The sequence below is a fragment of the Drosophila nasuta genome, chromosome 3 (genome assembly GCF_023558535.2).
Source record: "Drosophila nasuta strain 15112-1781.00 chromosome 3, ASM2355853v1, whole genome shotgun sequence".
NCBI lineage: Eukaryota > Metazoa > Arthropoda > Insecta > Diptera > Drosophilidae > Drosophila > Drosophila nasuta.
In genome coordinates, this window is record NC_083457.1 from 14676578 (window position 1) to 14692869 (window position 16292).

The 16292-nt window shown below is 36.4% G+C and overlaps 1 protein-coding gene across 1 annotated transcript in view; it reads left to right on the forward strand.

The window, feature by feature from the left end:
• LOC132791100 (uncharacterized) overlaps positions 1-16187 on the forward strand; it is a 53367-nt gene extending 37180 nt beyond the window's left edge. The window contains 4 exon segments of the mRNA XM_060799903.1: positions 8847-9107; positions 9109-9551; positions 9626-9783; positions 11511-16187. Of these exon segments, the coding sequence (XP_060655886.1) occupies positions 8847-9107; positions 9109-9551; positions 9626-9783; positions 11511-12679 (2031 nt within the window). The 3' untranslated portion in view covers positions 12680-16187.
• The last annotated feature ends 105 nt before the right edge of the window (positions 16188-16292 follow it).

A 16292-nucleotide genomic window follows, 5' to 3' on the forward strand; every position in this document is an offset into this window, starting at 1 on the left:
AAAGCTTTGAACATATTCTAGTACTTTTTTGTATATTTCGTATTTTATGGTATATTTCGAATTAAGTAAATATAGCTCTAGAATTTTGTAGTTTATTTTGTATTATATTGTATATTTTGAATGAATTAGTATATTGGTGTATGAATAAATTTTTTTTTTATTATTTTTTCGAATCAGATGTCGGGTTTTAATTTAATTAAGACCATTTCAATGGTATATTTTAATGTACGAATGTATATTATTGGTATTTGATCATTTGGATATCATGAGGTATTCTGAAAGACGTGGTATATCTATATACGATATATAGCTGTTAAAATATTCTAGTATATTTCGGTATATTTTGTACTATGGTATATTTTGAATTAAGTAGTATATCGATATATGAAATATAGCTGCTTATATATTTTAGTATTTTTTGGTATATTTTATATTGTATTGTATTGTAGTATATCGATGTACAAAATATAGCTTTTGGTATATTCTCGGTATTTTTGAATGGGAATAGCTTACTGTTTTGCTTTTATTAAACATGGATAGTAGATATCTTACAGACAGAAACACTTTAGTTATTATGAGTTAAATTTGCTAATAGTTTGTTAAATTTTCTAAGCACATCTGGATGAGCTGTCTGTCAAACTTTAGCCGTTATTGTTATCACCTTTAAATTAGAGAATGGAACAAACTGCAGCCCAATTTGTGGCATTAAACTCTTGGCACGTTTACCTAAGCAGCTGACTCTCTCTTTCTAACTAGATGGCCCAATTTCGCTCTAGAACTGTGTGACACAGTCTGTAATAAGGGAAATGTTCGGGTTACGCTTTAGTCCGTAATGTAATTGCGGATTTTAAGTCAAGACAAGCCAAAGAGCCGAGTTTCGATGTGCAAGCTGCAATTTGATGCTTTCAAGCTCTACAATTACGGCACGAAGCGACTTTGATGCGTTGCTTTCTTTTCTTTTTTTTTTTTTGGTTTGCTGTGCGTGAGAGTATCCCTTTGAGTGTGCTGGTGTGTGTGTGAGTGTGTGTGTGTGTGTTAGCACTCACACGCACACGTGTGCAACGCACTTGACCAACTGTGGCACGTGTTGTCGCATTGGCTGTGGCAATAAGCACAGGCAAAAGCCAATACACACACACATACACATAGTCATAGAGAGAGTAAAGTAATGCTTTTGGTACAAGGATAAACTTTTATACCACATCTATGTCTCTGTGTGTGTGTTAGTATTTTCTTTCGTTCAGCTGTTACTTTTTTCTTTCTTTTTTTGCTGTTATTTCTTGTGTGTTGCTTTCTTTTTGCTGTGCTGCAACGCGTTGCAAAAGGCAACAGAGAGTGGGAACTGTGGTTCATTGCCTCGTTTGTTTTGTTTGCACACGGTCACGTGTTACCTTCGTCTTCTTTGTCGAGTGCTGCTGCTGTGCATAAGGCCACTTGCCTGCTCTCCTCCTCCTCCTCCGCCTCCTTCTCCTTCATCGTCATCGTAAAGTACGTGCACTCGAGTGCAACTCGGTCGCGTTCGCTGCACAAATTTAAAAGTCACCAAATCCCCGCTCACACAAATGCCAACTTGTTAAGCTCTTCGCACTTTAACATTGCACTCTGCAGCAGAAGACAAACAAAGAGCGGCAGCAAACACAGAGTACAAACAGAGCACAAACAGAGCACAAACACAGCACAAGCAACCGCACAAAGTGCAGACAATGAATTAATTCGAAGGAATTTAATTCATGCTAAAGCAAACACAACGAGCAAGCAAATTGGTCAGCAACATTTTAATTGGCCAAGCTCATCATAATTGCAGCCAGTTTTGAGATACGACTTTCATTTTAGAAGTAATTTTTCAGTGGCCGCCCCAAAGTATGCAACAAAAAACAACAAACACAAAAAGCAGTTGAAATGTCAACCGGAAAACGAGGCCCTCCTCTCTGCCCCTCTGCCCCACTGCTCTACTTATGTTTTATTTTATATGCTATGCTTTGTTGTCCTACCCACAAACTTCCCTCCTCTCTCCCCCTCCATTACCCCCCTCCTCTTGGTGTTGTTGGGGTTTTTTGTGTTTTTATAACGCGCGCTTGGTCAAATTTGCATTTTTAAGTGAAAATTTAACGTTGCACGAGCATGTTTGTCCCCAGTTTGCAGTTTGTGTTTATGACGGATATGTAGACCGGCAAGTGTTGGAATTAATGTGTGCCACACAAAAAGAGAGTGTGAGAGAGAGTGGGAGTGGGAGTGGGAGTGGGAGGGACAATCCTCTCTCTACCTGTCTCTACACTTACTTCTAAAAAGATAGCACGATGATGTATGCAAATGCGCAAACACATAAAGCATTTGCATTTGGATTTTCATTTGCATTTTGTGTTGAAAATCGCCACAAAATGAGTTGCTGCTTAACACTTACACTGTCCACAATTAGTTCAGGGCAAACACATTAGATAGCACTCATTACCGAGAGACAGAGAGATAGATACGTTGGACATTATGATGTGTGAAACTGTGTACACACAATGTTTGACAAATTACGAGCGAAAGAGAGAGAGAAAAAAGAGTGTGTAGAGCAATCGTTTAATTAAAATCAAGTATGTTTATCAAATAATAAGAAGATTATGTATTTAGGACAGTTGAACAATCAAATTCTAGATATTTTCAACGAATTCATTAACATACAATTATGATACTATATATTTAAAAGTACAACTAACTGCCTCGCTTTAAAAAAGTTAACAAGCGACAGGCGAGAGCCATTAAAAATCGTCAGCTGCATCAATTTTGAATTAATTTTTAACATATTTAAAAAGGAACGTTTATTATTGTTTATTATTTATGCACTGCACCACGGTTGAGTACACGGCATGCCAACAACAGCAACAACAACAAAACACAGTATATAGCATAGCATACTTTTATGGGCAGCCACAAGCACTGCAAAAGCCAAAGCCACAGCGTGTGTCTGCGCTCTATGGCCACTAGGCGTGCGAAATTCGCTTTTATTATACATGTGAGCACACACAGAGAAAGAGAGTGAGAGAGTGAGAGAGAGAGAGCACACACCATTATGCAAATTGCTTACAAAAATATATATTGTATGTATACACACATAGAGAGAGAGAGGGAGGGGGAGCGTAACAACTGTCCCGAAATGTTTGCAAGCCCAGCTTCGTTGTTACAAAATTTACTGCAATGGTACAAATCAAATCATAACTGATTTGCATACATACGACTAGTGTGCTAGTGTGTGTGTGTGCCATATCAATTACATTACATACTCGCCATGATACGTTACGACTACTGCATATGGTGTTTGTATAGTGCGGCAAATCTTTGACCAATTCGGTCATGTTTCCATAACGCGTTGCTGGACCCAAAGTGAAAGTGTATTAAAATGCTCGTATATTCGAGCTCTTTCTCCTCCTCCTGCTCTCGTCTAGCTTACGACAACTTCTACTCGTAACTGTGGCCACTTTACGGTGGCTCATTTTGCCGTCATGTGTTTTTGTCGGGATTGAGATTGGGTTTGCCATAGCGAATGGTAATGGTGTATACATTTGACTGCCCTCTTCATACACTCTATTGCTCTCTTTCTCAGTGTGTGTGTGTTCTATTGCACAAAGAAACTAAAGCAAAATTGTAGCAGCGTGTGCGCTTAGAAATCCATAAAATATTTATGCTTCTCGTCCAGTCCAATTGAAGGCCAATGCTTGAAGCATCAACTCATTCACTCACTTTCTCTCTCTCTTAAGTGAGACCTTTTGCTGCCAAGAACTTGATGTGAAGAGTTCTTGCTGTTCCCACGCCAAGTAAACAAAGTTTATTATGTTCACTGGACATTTGGCCAGTGCTCAACAATGCACCTAGCCAAAATTGCCATGTATGAGTACACTAATTAACAGCAGCCACTGTGAAATGCTGACGATATGCAAATGAGTTTTCGATCGAATCTCGACAAAGTACACAATTATTTTTTACGTCTCAAATGCAGGTTAATTTTAAGTACAAAACTCTGATGACTAGACAAAGGAAATATGTTGAAGGTATTGTAATGAAGTCTTGATAACATTTAAAAAGTTGATTTGCCTAAATAGTCACAACAAATTTCTTAAATAATATACTACATTAATATTAGCTTAACTTTTTTTTTTTTCTCTGCTTAAATATATTTCGACTTTATCGGTGGATGTTCAACTCTATTAAAGACAACTTCTCTGTCTTATTTCTTCACACATTCCTTTGCAAATGTGTTTTTTGTGTGCTCCTTATTCCCAGACGAAAATCAACTGTAAATGGTCCCCAGGGTTATGCGTAGAAACAAATTATTTATATTCTTTTTTTACTATACGAATGTGCTCACATTCTAACTTGGGGCAGTTTTGTGTGCGTTTGTGTTTTCTTTGTTTGTCTTAGGCGCAGTTCAATGGCACATGAAATTATGATAGTTGAACTCGTAAATCTCCCAGCCACAATGTCTGCTTGATTTGCCAAATATAAAAGCAATTCTTCTTGCCGTCCATTAACTTTTATGTGTGAGTGTGTTTTCAAAAAAAATATATACATATATAACACATATATAAATGGGGAGAACTAAATACATATACATATATATATCTAGAGTATATCGTAATAAAAAGAAATTCAATTATTTGACGCTCCTGGCACTGCAAACGGTCATTGACAGTGGGCAGTGCAAATATTTTGCTCGTTCTTTGTTGTCGTCTCTTTGGCTGACCTTAAACTGAACTTAAACCCATTACACAGTTTATGTGAGTAAAGACCTTTTCACTGCCAAAAGTCATGTCAAACAATAAGTGAGAGTAACAATTTTAATAATGATGGAGTTTAATTTGCAACGCAGCCTAAAAGTATGCAGCAAATATTGTACAAGAAGATTCAGTTAATTTTCTAGCCCCGTCTGAAAGTATGCAGTAAATTTGTATAAAGAAGATTCAGTTCAATTTCTAACACAGCCTGAAAGTATGCAGCGTTTTTATGATTAATTTTAAAACGGCTTAAACTTATTTATTGCTGCGACATACAAAGATTCTGCGAATTTGTTGCTTTATGTTCGCAAGACAAAGGAAAAGCTGCAGATTAATTGCATAATTGAAAAATCGTTTCAATTGCGATTCGCGTCACGGCTTGCACGTTGGCTGCCAAAATTGTTGGCACGCAAGAGTCGCCACACGCATCATTACCCAAATATTGAATTTCGCAATATTTTGCAGCTCCCCTTTCTCAGTTTCTCTGAGTCGCAAAGCGTGCAAAATCCACACGGCCAATCAAACGCACACTGACAAGCTTTTGTGCGCTGCGTACGAGAGATGTGGGACGAAGGAAGGAAGGGGGGCGAATGAGTTACGGATTCGCATCAGCACACCGCATAGCTTGGTGTCCCGATTCCAGGCCTTGGTCTCTGTCCGTTCCGTCTGTCCATTTCGTTCTGCATGTGCATGTCAAAGTAATGGACGAAAACGAAATTCGGGCATACGTAGAAATGCCATGCAATATCCACATCGACATCGACATCAACGTCGACATCAACATTCACATCTACATCAAGGCATCCAACTAGGAGGAGGTTGTCTGTTTTGTGGGCTGTGCGGTATCAGTGACTGCTGACTGGTAACTGGTAACTGGTGACTGTCGAGTGGCGAGTGAATGACTTTTGCGCCTGGCATTTAAATGAAGGCGCAGCTTAAATGGATTTGGCAGTTGCCTTACGGCATCTGAGGGTTAAACAGGCGAGAGCTGTATGCAGGATAAAGTTATGTGTGTGTGTCTCTGTGTGTGTGTGTTTGTGTGTGTGGTGTGGGTGCTATCAACTCGATGCCGCCTTGGGCTCGTTTTAGGACATGTAAAATCCTTAAATGTGATTTGCAGTTGTGCGTTTGGCTGTTGCGTGTTGCGTGAGGAGATCTCATTTAAATTCGCGTAAATGTTAAATGAAGTTTCGCCTGCATTTTACATTCCTGTGATTTGTTTACCTGTATTTCTCACCTGCCTCTAATTAAGATGACTGCGTAGCTGCCTGCTGCCTGCCTGCCTGCTTGCCGCTAATTGAGTTGCGTCTTGCAACTTTTTACCTCAAGCATTGCACTTGGTTCGTGCACAGTGGCCCCAGGTTCAAGTTGAGCGCTCTTTTGCTGCTCGTTCTCTTCTCTGCTTTTTCTCTATCTGTTGGGCAAAAGAAAAATGCAGACACCGCGACAGTTGCCCATTAATGAAAAATACTTTTTGTAATTAAATAATAATTTTGTACCTTGCCTCTTTATGAGCATGTCAAGATAACGAACTTCTTTGCTGTCCTTCTCTCTTCCTTCTCTTTGCCAGCTGCGGCAAAGCGAAACCAAGGGAAAAAGAGGAGCAAAAACTCAGCTGCTGCCACGCCCACTTATACACATAGACTTGCCAGATTTATGTATGTCTCGTGCCTAGTTCTTGTTGCTTCAGCATTTTGGGTTATGCTCGTATGTGTCCATAAAATGATAGAATACGCTGTCCCAAAAATGTGGCAACTGATTTACATACGAGTTTGCTGCATTAAAAGAATGAAGAAAAAAGCAAAGCGCTTGTCAAAAAGGATAGAGATACAAAATTCGCATGTCGTTGGAGTTTCTCAGCTCTCAAAGTTTTGCGCAATAAAGAAGAAATTTCTGGTATTCGAGCTTTTCTTAATTGCCGCTTTAACAAAGAGAATAACTTATTAGAATCGCATGATTTTATAAAGAAATTGTAGTGGAAAACTAAATTTACCGTGAGCTGTAATTCATTATTTATACGAATGAGAATTTCAGCTAACTTTTGAACTAGAAATTCAATATACACTGTTTAGAATATAGAATTTATACCCGCTACTCATAGGGTAGAAAGGCATTATAACTTGGTGCCTGCAGAAAATCTATGTAATAGACAGAAGGAGGCATCTCCGACCCTGTAAAGTATGTATACTTTTGATCAGCGTTAACATCAGAGCCGATATCCCCATGTCCGTCCGTCTGTCTGTCCGTCCGTCCTTATGGACACCTATGTAGATCGCAGAGACTAAATGAGATAGAGCTTTAATTTTTTTTCGAAGGCACTTGTTATGCTTACCCGCAGATCAAGTTTGCTTCAAAATTTTATCACGCCCACTTTTGCTCACGCAAATTAATAAAAATTGGATAACAAGCGTAATTTTGTAGCTAGATTTTTGGTAAATACAATTATAATACCTGAAAATTTGGTTGAAAGAAGATAAGTACTTTTGTATGGGAAAAAACTTCTACATATGTAGGGTTTTAGTTGCTTTGGCTTACAATCTGGTATATATTGCATTTACGGTATATTTTGAATGCAGTTCTATATTAATATACCAAATATAGTCGTTTCTTAGTATTTTGTGGTATATTAATTCGGTATATTTTAAAATGAATACCACAGAGTTTTGCTTTTATTCATAATGGATAGCGAGTATCTCACAGTTGGGCACACTCGACTGTAGATTTCTTGCAGATTTTTATTTCATTTATAAATTGAGATTAAAATAATTTGATTCTTTGCAAGAGAAATTTTCTCTTTTAGAAATTGAGCCTAAAAAATTCTTTACGTATTTAATTATATTAAATTTGGAAATCTTCAAATATTTTTTTCTTGTTAAAATTAAACTACTTAGAATATTCAAGATCAACCCTCAGATTATACAATCAACTGCAAAACTGTGTAGGAATCTAAATGAGAATTTGCTCTTATAGAATTGTAGATATTTCTCACTTAAATTTAATAAGCAAGCATGAATGTATGTTACATATTTTTGCATTTATCCCTTTCTGAACTTGTCTCTAAACACAATCAAGGACAAACTCGAATTTCCGATATATTGCTTTTATTTAAAGCTAAACAATTTGAATCTGCAATTTATACTCATGTGTTGTTCTATCTCTCGCTTTCGTTTTGCCTTTCAAGGGATATTTCAATGTATGCACACTGAATTGTAGCAACTTTGAGGCTCATGCATTTATTGAAAATTCGGAATTTGTGTGTGTGTCATTTTTATGAATTTTATATGGGTCTATGAAACATGTACTCTCTAGGTGTTGTGTGCTCTCTGAGTTCTGCATTCAATTGGATTTGCATATTTGCACACTTGACTACAAAACACTTTTCAATGAGTTTAAATTTTGCAATAGTTTTCGGTGACTTCAAAATTGGGGTCAGAGCCAGATGTGATGATAATTGATGGAAAACTGCATTGGGTAAATATTTGTGCAGTGAGTTGATTGGCCAGCAAAGTGCAACAAGAAGAAGTTAGTTGCACACACAAAATGAGGCAATATTTTGCATTTGCAACCTTGATTGTCTAAATCAATTATGGCAATTATTTATATGTGAATTCGAGTACAAACAGAAATGCAAATGCGAACGCAAATACGGCCATAATTGCATTTAAACTTGCCCTAAAACCCAACACTCTCTGCACCTCAAGTTCCATATATATTGCTTTTGCCTGCGGGGCAGCCTTCAAAAATATCCGCAATGCGTTGCCACAAAGTAAGAGAGAGAGAGAGAGAGAGAGAGAGAGAGAGAGAGAGAGAGAGCGAGAGCTACTGACACATTTATCACGTATACGCCTTGTAATGCTGCGCATGCAGCAAATTTAATTGTTGTTTGGTCAAAGCCAGAGGCTGAAATTGCAGTTCCATGATAAATGAAATGTCGTAACTCAACTGCAAAATAACAAAACGCGCTTTGAGCTAAGACGAAAGCGAATTAAAGCGAGAATTTCTAGTTAAAGTTCGATTCAAGTTCAATTTCCAGCTTGCGTATAATCGAACTAAGTAGTCTAATCTTTTTTTTTCTATAATATGTATTTGCAGGAAGCCTATCGTCGCTGGGTTTGCAGCACGCTTGTGCCGTATTTTGCCGAGCCCCAGGATGTTGATGCAGCACCGCCACCGCCAACAACAACAAAGCCGAAAACACAACAACAAACAACAACACCAGCCGATGACCTGGCGAATCGGGGGGCCAATGGCAGCGGGTGTGAAGAGCAAGCGAGCTGCGAGAAGTGCAGGCGTTCAAGGTGCTGCCGTTGTTGTTGTTGGTGTTGGTTTTGGTGGGAGCGATGGCATCAATGGCATCAAGCATAAATCTCAGAAATTAATCAGCAATAACAATAAATCAAATAACGGCAATAACATGAACGAGCGTCAGATTAATCAACAGCATGATGAGGACATTGAGCTCCAGCAGAAAGCGACGGCGACGGCGACGGTAGAGAGCGAAAGGGACAACGATGAGAGCGAGCGAGAGAGCGAGAGTGTGGCACAGGCATTCTACAATGTTGTTGGCATTGGCCAGCATCAATCGCAGGCCCAGAAGCGACAACAACCACAACCACAGCCACAGACTGCGCCGCAGTCACAGTCACAGTTGCAGCCACAGTCGCAGGATAACAAGCGCAAGGACAACAACAGCAGAGCAGCCAAGGCCGGACAACAACAATTCAATAATTTCATATCGACTGCCAATAATGCGGATCCCAGCGCAGCGGATCCAGTGATATCAAAACTACAAAAGAGGTAAGTACAATATTTAATTAAAGAAGTTAATCTGCAGCACTTATGCAAATAATATGTCACTTACTTCCGCATAGATCAACACGCAAGGCAGAGTTCCGTAAGCGCCGACGCATTCGACCCTGCCTCAGCGTTTGCCAAACCGTGGAACAAAAGTGCCCCTATCTGCTGCCCGCCGATCGCGCCCCCGCGCTGCCCACCCAATATGCCGGCGAGCCGACATTCGTATGCCTAGGTGAGTGATAAAGAAAATGAAACCAAATAATATCGTATTGCTCGAAGAAAGTTAACTTCTTGAGAATTTAGATCTTATCTGATAATTAACAAGTGGAAAAGATAATGCAAATCATTCGGTATTATTATTAAAATATACCAAATTAAAATACTGAAAAAATACTAAAATATACCAAATGTTATATTTGACATGTTTATATTATTACATGTAAAATATTGATATATTGAAATAGAAAATAGAATATATACCGAATTATATATTTGGTATATCGATATACTATTATATTTAAAATATACTGAAAAATACTAAAAAAAATACCGAATGCTCTGTTTGGAATATCGATACAGTTACATATAATATATTATAGTTTTGAATCGTCAGTCAAACTCTATGGCTAAATTACTCACTGATGGACTGTCTTAGTAATGGAAAGTGCAGAGTTTATTAAAATTCAATAAAGAAAACTTTAAAACTTGTAGGAAGATTCGGTTATTTATTTGTTTGTATTTAAATATTATAAAGGTTTTCAGTAAATTTGTTGTACACATTTACAAATTAAAAAAAAAATCCTTTAGAAATTAGAAAATAAATAAAATAGAAAACCAAACTGCCTTTTATTTTTTCTTAAATCATTTTTCGTTCGACAACAATGCCAAAGTTGGAATGCACTCTTGTTTCTTCTCTCTACAACTTGCACACTTGTATCAATCAATTAAATTAGATTTGCATAAATGGATAAATTATATTTGGCTACTTGCAAAATAACAATCTTGGTTGTACTGAGCACATGTGATTAGTTTATTACGTAAATATAATCTCAGTAAATTGAAAATGAAACGATTGAAGCAAAGGCCACTGCAGATGCTAAAAATTATGGAATAATTTAATATACTTCCGACATGTCTCAGAAATCATTGAATGAGATTAAACTTTCATTAATAATTTAAATTGTTTGAATATTACAGTCTGTGATTTAATAAGATTCTTTGAAGTTCTTTTTACAATATTAACTTAATTTATATCGACAGATTGTAATTCACTTTGAATAAATAAATGAATAGACGACGTTTTTATATAAAGTGTTTCTAAAATGTTAGAACAGCTTTAATAATAAGACATGTAGACGGAATTGAAATAAGTTTTTAATACTGATTAGAAAAAAAGATGGAATTTTATATTAGAAATAAGTTGTTATAAGGTTATAAGAATAGAAAATGAAATTATTAATATTCATTTTATATTTGAAAGTAGTAAGTAGAGCTTTGGATATTAGATATAAGTTGTTATAAGACCAGAAGTGATTAGAATAGAAATTGAAATTATTAATTTATGTTTTCTATTAGAAATAAGTTTGTTATAAGATTAGATTTATATTGATTAGAATAGAAAATGAAATAATTAATATATATTTTATATTAGAAATAAGTTGTTATAAGGTTAAATATACTGATTAGAATAGAAAATTAAATTATTAATATACATTTTAAGTTGTTATAAGACCAGAAGTGATTAGAATATAAATTGAAATTATTAATTTATGCTTTATATTAGAAATAAGTGATTAAAAAAAATGCAATTTTTAATGTATGTATATTTTATATTAGAAATAAGTTTGTTGTAAGATTAGATTTATCCAGATTAGAATACAAATTAAAATTATTAATATACATTTTATATTAGAAGGTAGTAAGTAAAGCTTTGATACTCATACCTTTGTTCGCTTGCAGATCAAAATATACCCGAGACCGGCGAGCAGCTGAAGAAATCCAGCTACGGACCCAACGACTGCTGCTACAGTTACTGCAACGGACCCACAGCGGGCATCTGCACCATCTGCCAGGACTTTGCGATGCCCACGATGTCCACCACAGCCAACTCCAACTCCAACTCCAAGTCGAATTCCAGTTCGAATGCGAGCGGACATCGTGTGCACAACATAACACTGACGATGAGCTCTCCGGCCGGGGAGCATGCACGTGCGGCGAGCGTCTCGGTGGCGCTGCGCAACGTGAGTGGGGCCGAGAAGATGGCCGGCGGGGAGCTGTTGGAGAGATTGCCCTACTATGCACGGCATGAGAGCATCTACTATTACGACGACGACGACGATGAGGGCAGCGTTATGCCTGAGGTGGCACTATCTGACGGCTGTGCCGCGGTGCCATCGGTGAGCAGCCGCTGTGAGATACCCTACTATGCATCCGGTGTGGCGCCGTCGCCGCCAACGCAGCTGCTCGTCTGGCTGAGCGCTCTGCTCGGTCTGCTGAGCAGCTGTGGGGCAGCGAGGCAGCGCTGTGCACGTTCCCGCAGCAGCAGCAGTTCAGCCACTGGACGTGTCGACTGTGCGGCCAGCTGTCACGAGCTGTTGGCCAGTTCATCGATGTCCAGCGGGGAGCGGGCGATGGAGCGGGAGCGGGAACGTGGCGACAGTCCAAGGCGCTGTCGAGACGGCAGCATGAAAGGAAACGGAAGTGCAAGAAGCTTCACTGCCAGCCTGCAAGCCTGGGCCTGGGCATGGGCGTGGGCGTGGGCGTCGCCAACGAACTGGGCGTGGTCATGTTTAGGGGCATGGCTGTGGGTGTGGGTGTGGGTGTGGGTGTGGCCGGTGAATACTTATAAAGTAATGTGTAGGAAAGTGCGATATTTTAGGGGCGGCAGCAGGAGTAAATTAAAAATCGAACGCATACGCGATGGCGATGGCGATGGCGAAATGAGGTCTAGAGATAGTTGTATAATTAACTATAGAGACTTACAACAACTAATACGAATCAAGTGCAGCGATAGGAATAGAAACGCTAGAAATTATCGTTACTTCTACTACTACAACTACAACATTAACGATTGGTGGCGAAGATGGAAGTGGTTCGTTAAAGGAACCATCGCTATTGGCGCCTTATAGTGCATGCAATTAGTATGCGGTCACCTGCAGACTGCCCCACATTGCAGATTGAAGTTATATAATGTCATTAATTGTATTTCGTACTCTAGAAAATTACTCGTAATGCTAGCTAATTAAAACGAAACGAACCCCAAAACAAAAAACAAAAAAACCAAATAAAATACAACACAAAAATGAACATCAACTGGAAATTGTCAGTTGAGTGTAAAGAACATAAAGAAAAAGAACAACAAATTAAAAATGATTATATATATATACATAATATTAATTATAATAATGACAGAAAAGTGCGGGTCCTTCAGCCTGAAATGAATGGAGGGGGAAAAAAAATGGAAAATGCGTATGTAATGAAATGAAAATGAAAAAGAATAACACTTTAAATATTTATGGTCCTCTTTCAAGTGAAATATAAATGAATAACAAAACCAAAAAAGAACAAAAAAAAAGAAACCAAATATGAAAAAAAAGTAAAACAAAAATTATAAATCTCTATTAAAACCTAAACAAAAAATAGCATATTTTATTACAACTAGAAACAAAGAATATATTAATATTTAATTAAACAAAAAACAACTGCCACAAAAATAGGTTTTTTAGGTAAACATTAAACAAAACCAGAAAGATAAACCAAAACCACAAACAAAAACAAAGCGAAACAAAAAAACAAACATTTAACAAAAAAGTATATACAAAAATCCAAAAAACCAAAAAACGATACATTAATATACATAGTTATAAACTTAAATAACGGCAAAGCAAAACAAAAACAAAAAAGAAAATGAAAAGAAGGAACAGATAAAAAACGAGCAAATTTTAGGTTAGCTAAAACAAAAACAAAATGAAAGACAAAATGGATAAACTTGAAATAATATTTACAACTAGACTAATGAAATTCCAATAAAAAAACGCATACTTACAAAATTCGCTGCATACCAAATGAATAAAACAATTAGTCAAATCAAATTCAAAGTAAATTAATAATAAAAAATCAGACACTAATACACATACACATACCTGCATACTCAGCCACTCACACACACAACCATACAATCACAATAGACTCAATACAAAACTGAAATAGGCCGCTTATCGAAACCATTTTCAAAAGAACATACAGCATTTAAGAAATGAAAGAATAAATGAAATGAAAACCAAATATGAAACATGAGAAACTTTACTTATTGCATAAATTAGTTTTAAACAAATCAAATATTATAACATAGTCACAAAAGGAATCGATTTGATAGAAGAGGAAAACCAAAACAAAAAAAAAAAAACATAAAGCAAATATAATTGAAAAAGAATTAGAGGAGGAGATGGGAGAAGTAACAACCAAAAATGTGTCTAAGATTGTCTTTATTTAGTTTTAAAAAAATGAACTTTGTATAACCAAAAGAAAAAAACAATATAAAGCGCACAGTAAACTTATCTTATAAGGTTCATTGACAACATAGAAGCGAAAAATAATGACGAAGATGACGAAGAAGAAGAAGAAGAAGTAGATGAGGAGTAAAAGGAAGAAGCAGATGACGACGAAGAAAAAGCAGATGAAGCATATGCATACGATTATATACGAGATTAGAAAAGGGGGATCTAAAAAAAAGTAAAAAGTAAAGTAAAGTAAAGTATAGCTTAGGTATACACAGGTAACACAACGTGCAACGTGCAACGCAGATGTAGCAACAGCAGCAACAACAACAACAAAACAAAAACAAAAACAACAACAACATACCTACTAAAAATAAATAGTGCATACAAATAATAATAATAAAATAAATAATGAAAATTTTTGTAATAAAGTTAACTCTATGTAGCGTACATATACATAAATGACAAAACAACAACATAAATATATATATTATATATATTTATAATTAATAATTTATCGTACATACTTGCAGCAAAAACAAAACAAAAACCAAAACTTGAAACTATAGGCAAACAATAAAGAAGAAAACAAAAGAAAAACAAAATAATAGTAAAGAAAATTGACGATGATATAACATTATGGTATATAAGTATTATATGAGAATAATTAGTTACTAATTGAAAATAAAACGATAAAACGATGTATTTGGTATTAACTAATTGCCTATTGAATTAAGCATGTACCACCAACATGACTCAACTCAACTCAACTCAACTCAACTCAACTCAACTCAACTGAACTCAACTCTCAATTCTCGAAACTCACCTCACACCTCTCGTTATTCACATATTTCACACAATTCACCTTTCCAAGTCTCGATCTACTCGCACAACTGTTTGAGAGTTTTTTCGGCACTTTGCTTTCGTTACTGTTCTTCCTTTCCACAACTACGCTCTCACACACTCTCTTACCTTTTCTCTCTCTCACTGTCTTTATCACGTTCTCTTTCTCTGTGTGTAGCTTCATTTTCGAAGAGGTTAAGGCACTGCAGGCAGTACTAAGAACCCGATTTTAAGAAAGATCTCTGTTTTTTTCTTCTCACCAAACTGACGCATTACTTTAAAAAAAGGACAAACAAAGAAATTCTCTCTCGTGTTTTTTTGATGGTGGAGCAGCGCACATTATTTGTGTGTTATGTTAGGTGTTGTTGTAGATAACAAACTGTAAACGTAATTAATGACAGCAGCTGCAAAAAAAAATGGCACTTACTTATGTAGCAGATTAATCTTGCACTCTATCAAACTTCCCAAGAAAACTTTTCTGTCACAGCTGAATTCGATTCTTCTTTCTCTACTTAATATAAGCCAACTTCAGTGAGTATCATTGAACAACATTTATAAAGAGATGAACTACTACTAACTATGCTTAAATTCTTGATGAAACTCAAGCTCCTTGTTCCCACCTGAGCTGAACAGCTTTTGCTCCTCATTTCCATATCAATTACTCAATGCAACAGACAACCTGCTATTTGCCTTTGTAAATACACATACACGTACACGCATACACATACACATCACACTCATACATAAACATACACATACACATACAAATAAAGGAAGCCAGAAAAACTCGTTGGATATAAAAAGTATGCAATGCATTTCAATTTCAATTTCGAATTCTGTTTGAATTTCTGATTAATTTATGAGAGTTCTTTGCTTATTTGTTGATTTCTGAATTTGAGATATGAGAATTTACAAAACATAAATGAAATGAAAAACACCGAACATGTTCTCGACCTCAAATAATTGTGTGTGTTTGTGTATTTCTAATTAACTGGGAGTATGAACAAATTTAACAAACAAAAAAAGAAAAAAAAAACCACAAAGTATAGAAACATATATTAAAAACAAACGAAGAAAATGAGGAAAACACACGTTTTGAGGCGAAAAACATTTCAAAGCGAGAGCCGCTGGCACAAATTGCGCGCATATGCAAATTGTTATGAATTATTGTGTACTTTTGTAAAACTTTTTGATATATATAATATAGTTAACATGAATAGATGCCTAAATAATAAATTAAATGTTAATTTATTTAAATGTAAACAATAAACAAAACAAAATGCAAAACCTCCCCCCCCCCCCCAAAAAAAAAATCCGAAACATTAGCAAAATGTTTGGAGTTGGCGAATCGATTTTTTGCGAATGCAACATTTCTCCAATGAATGCATTCGATTCAAAAAGT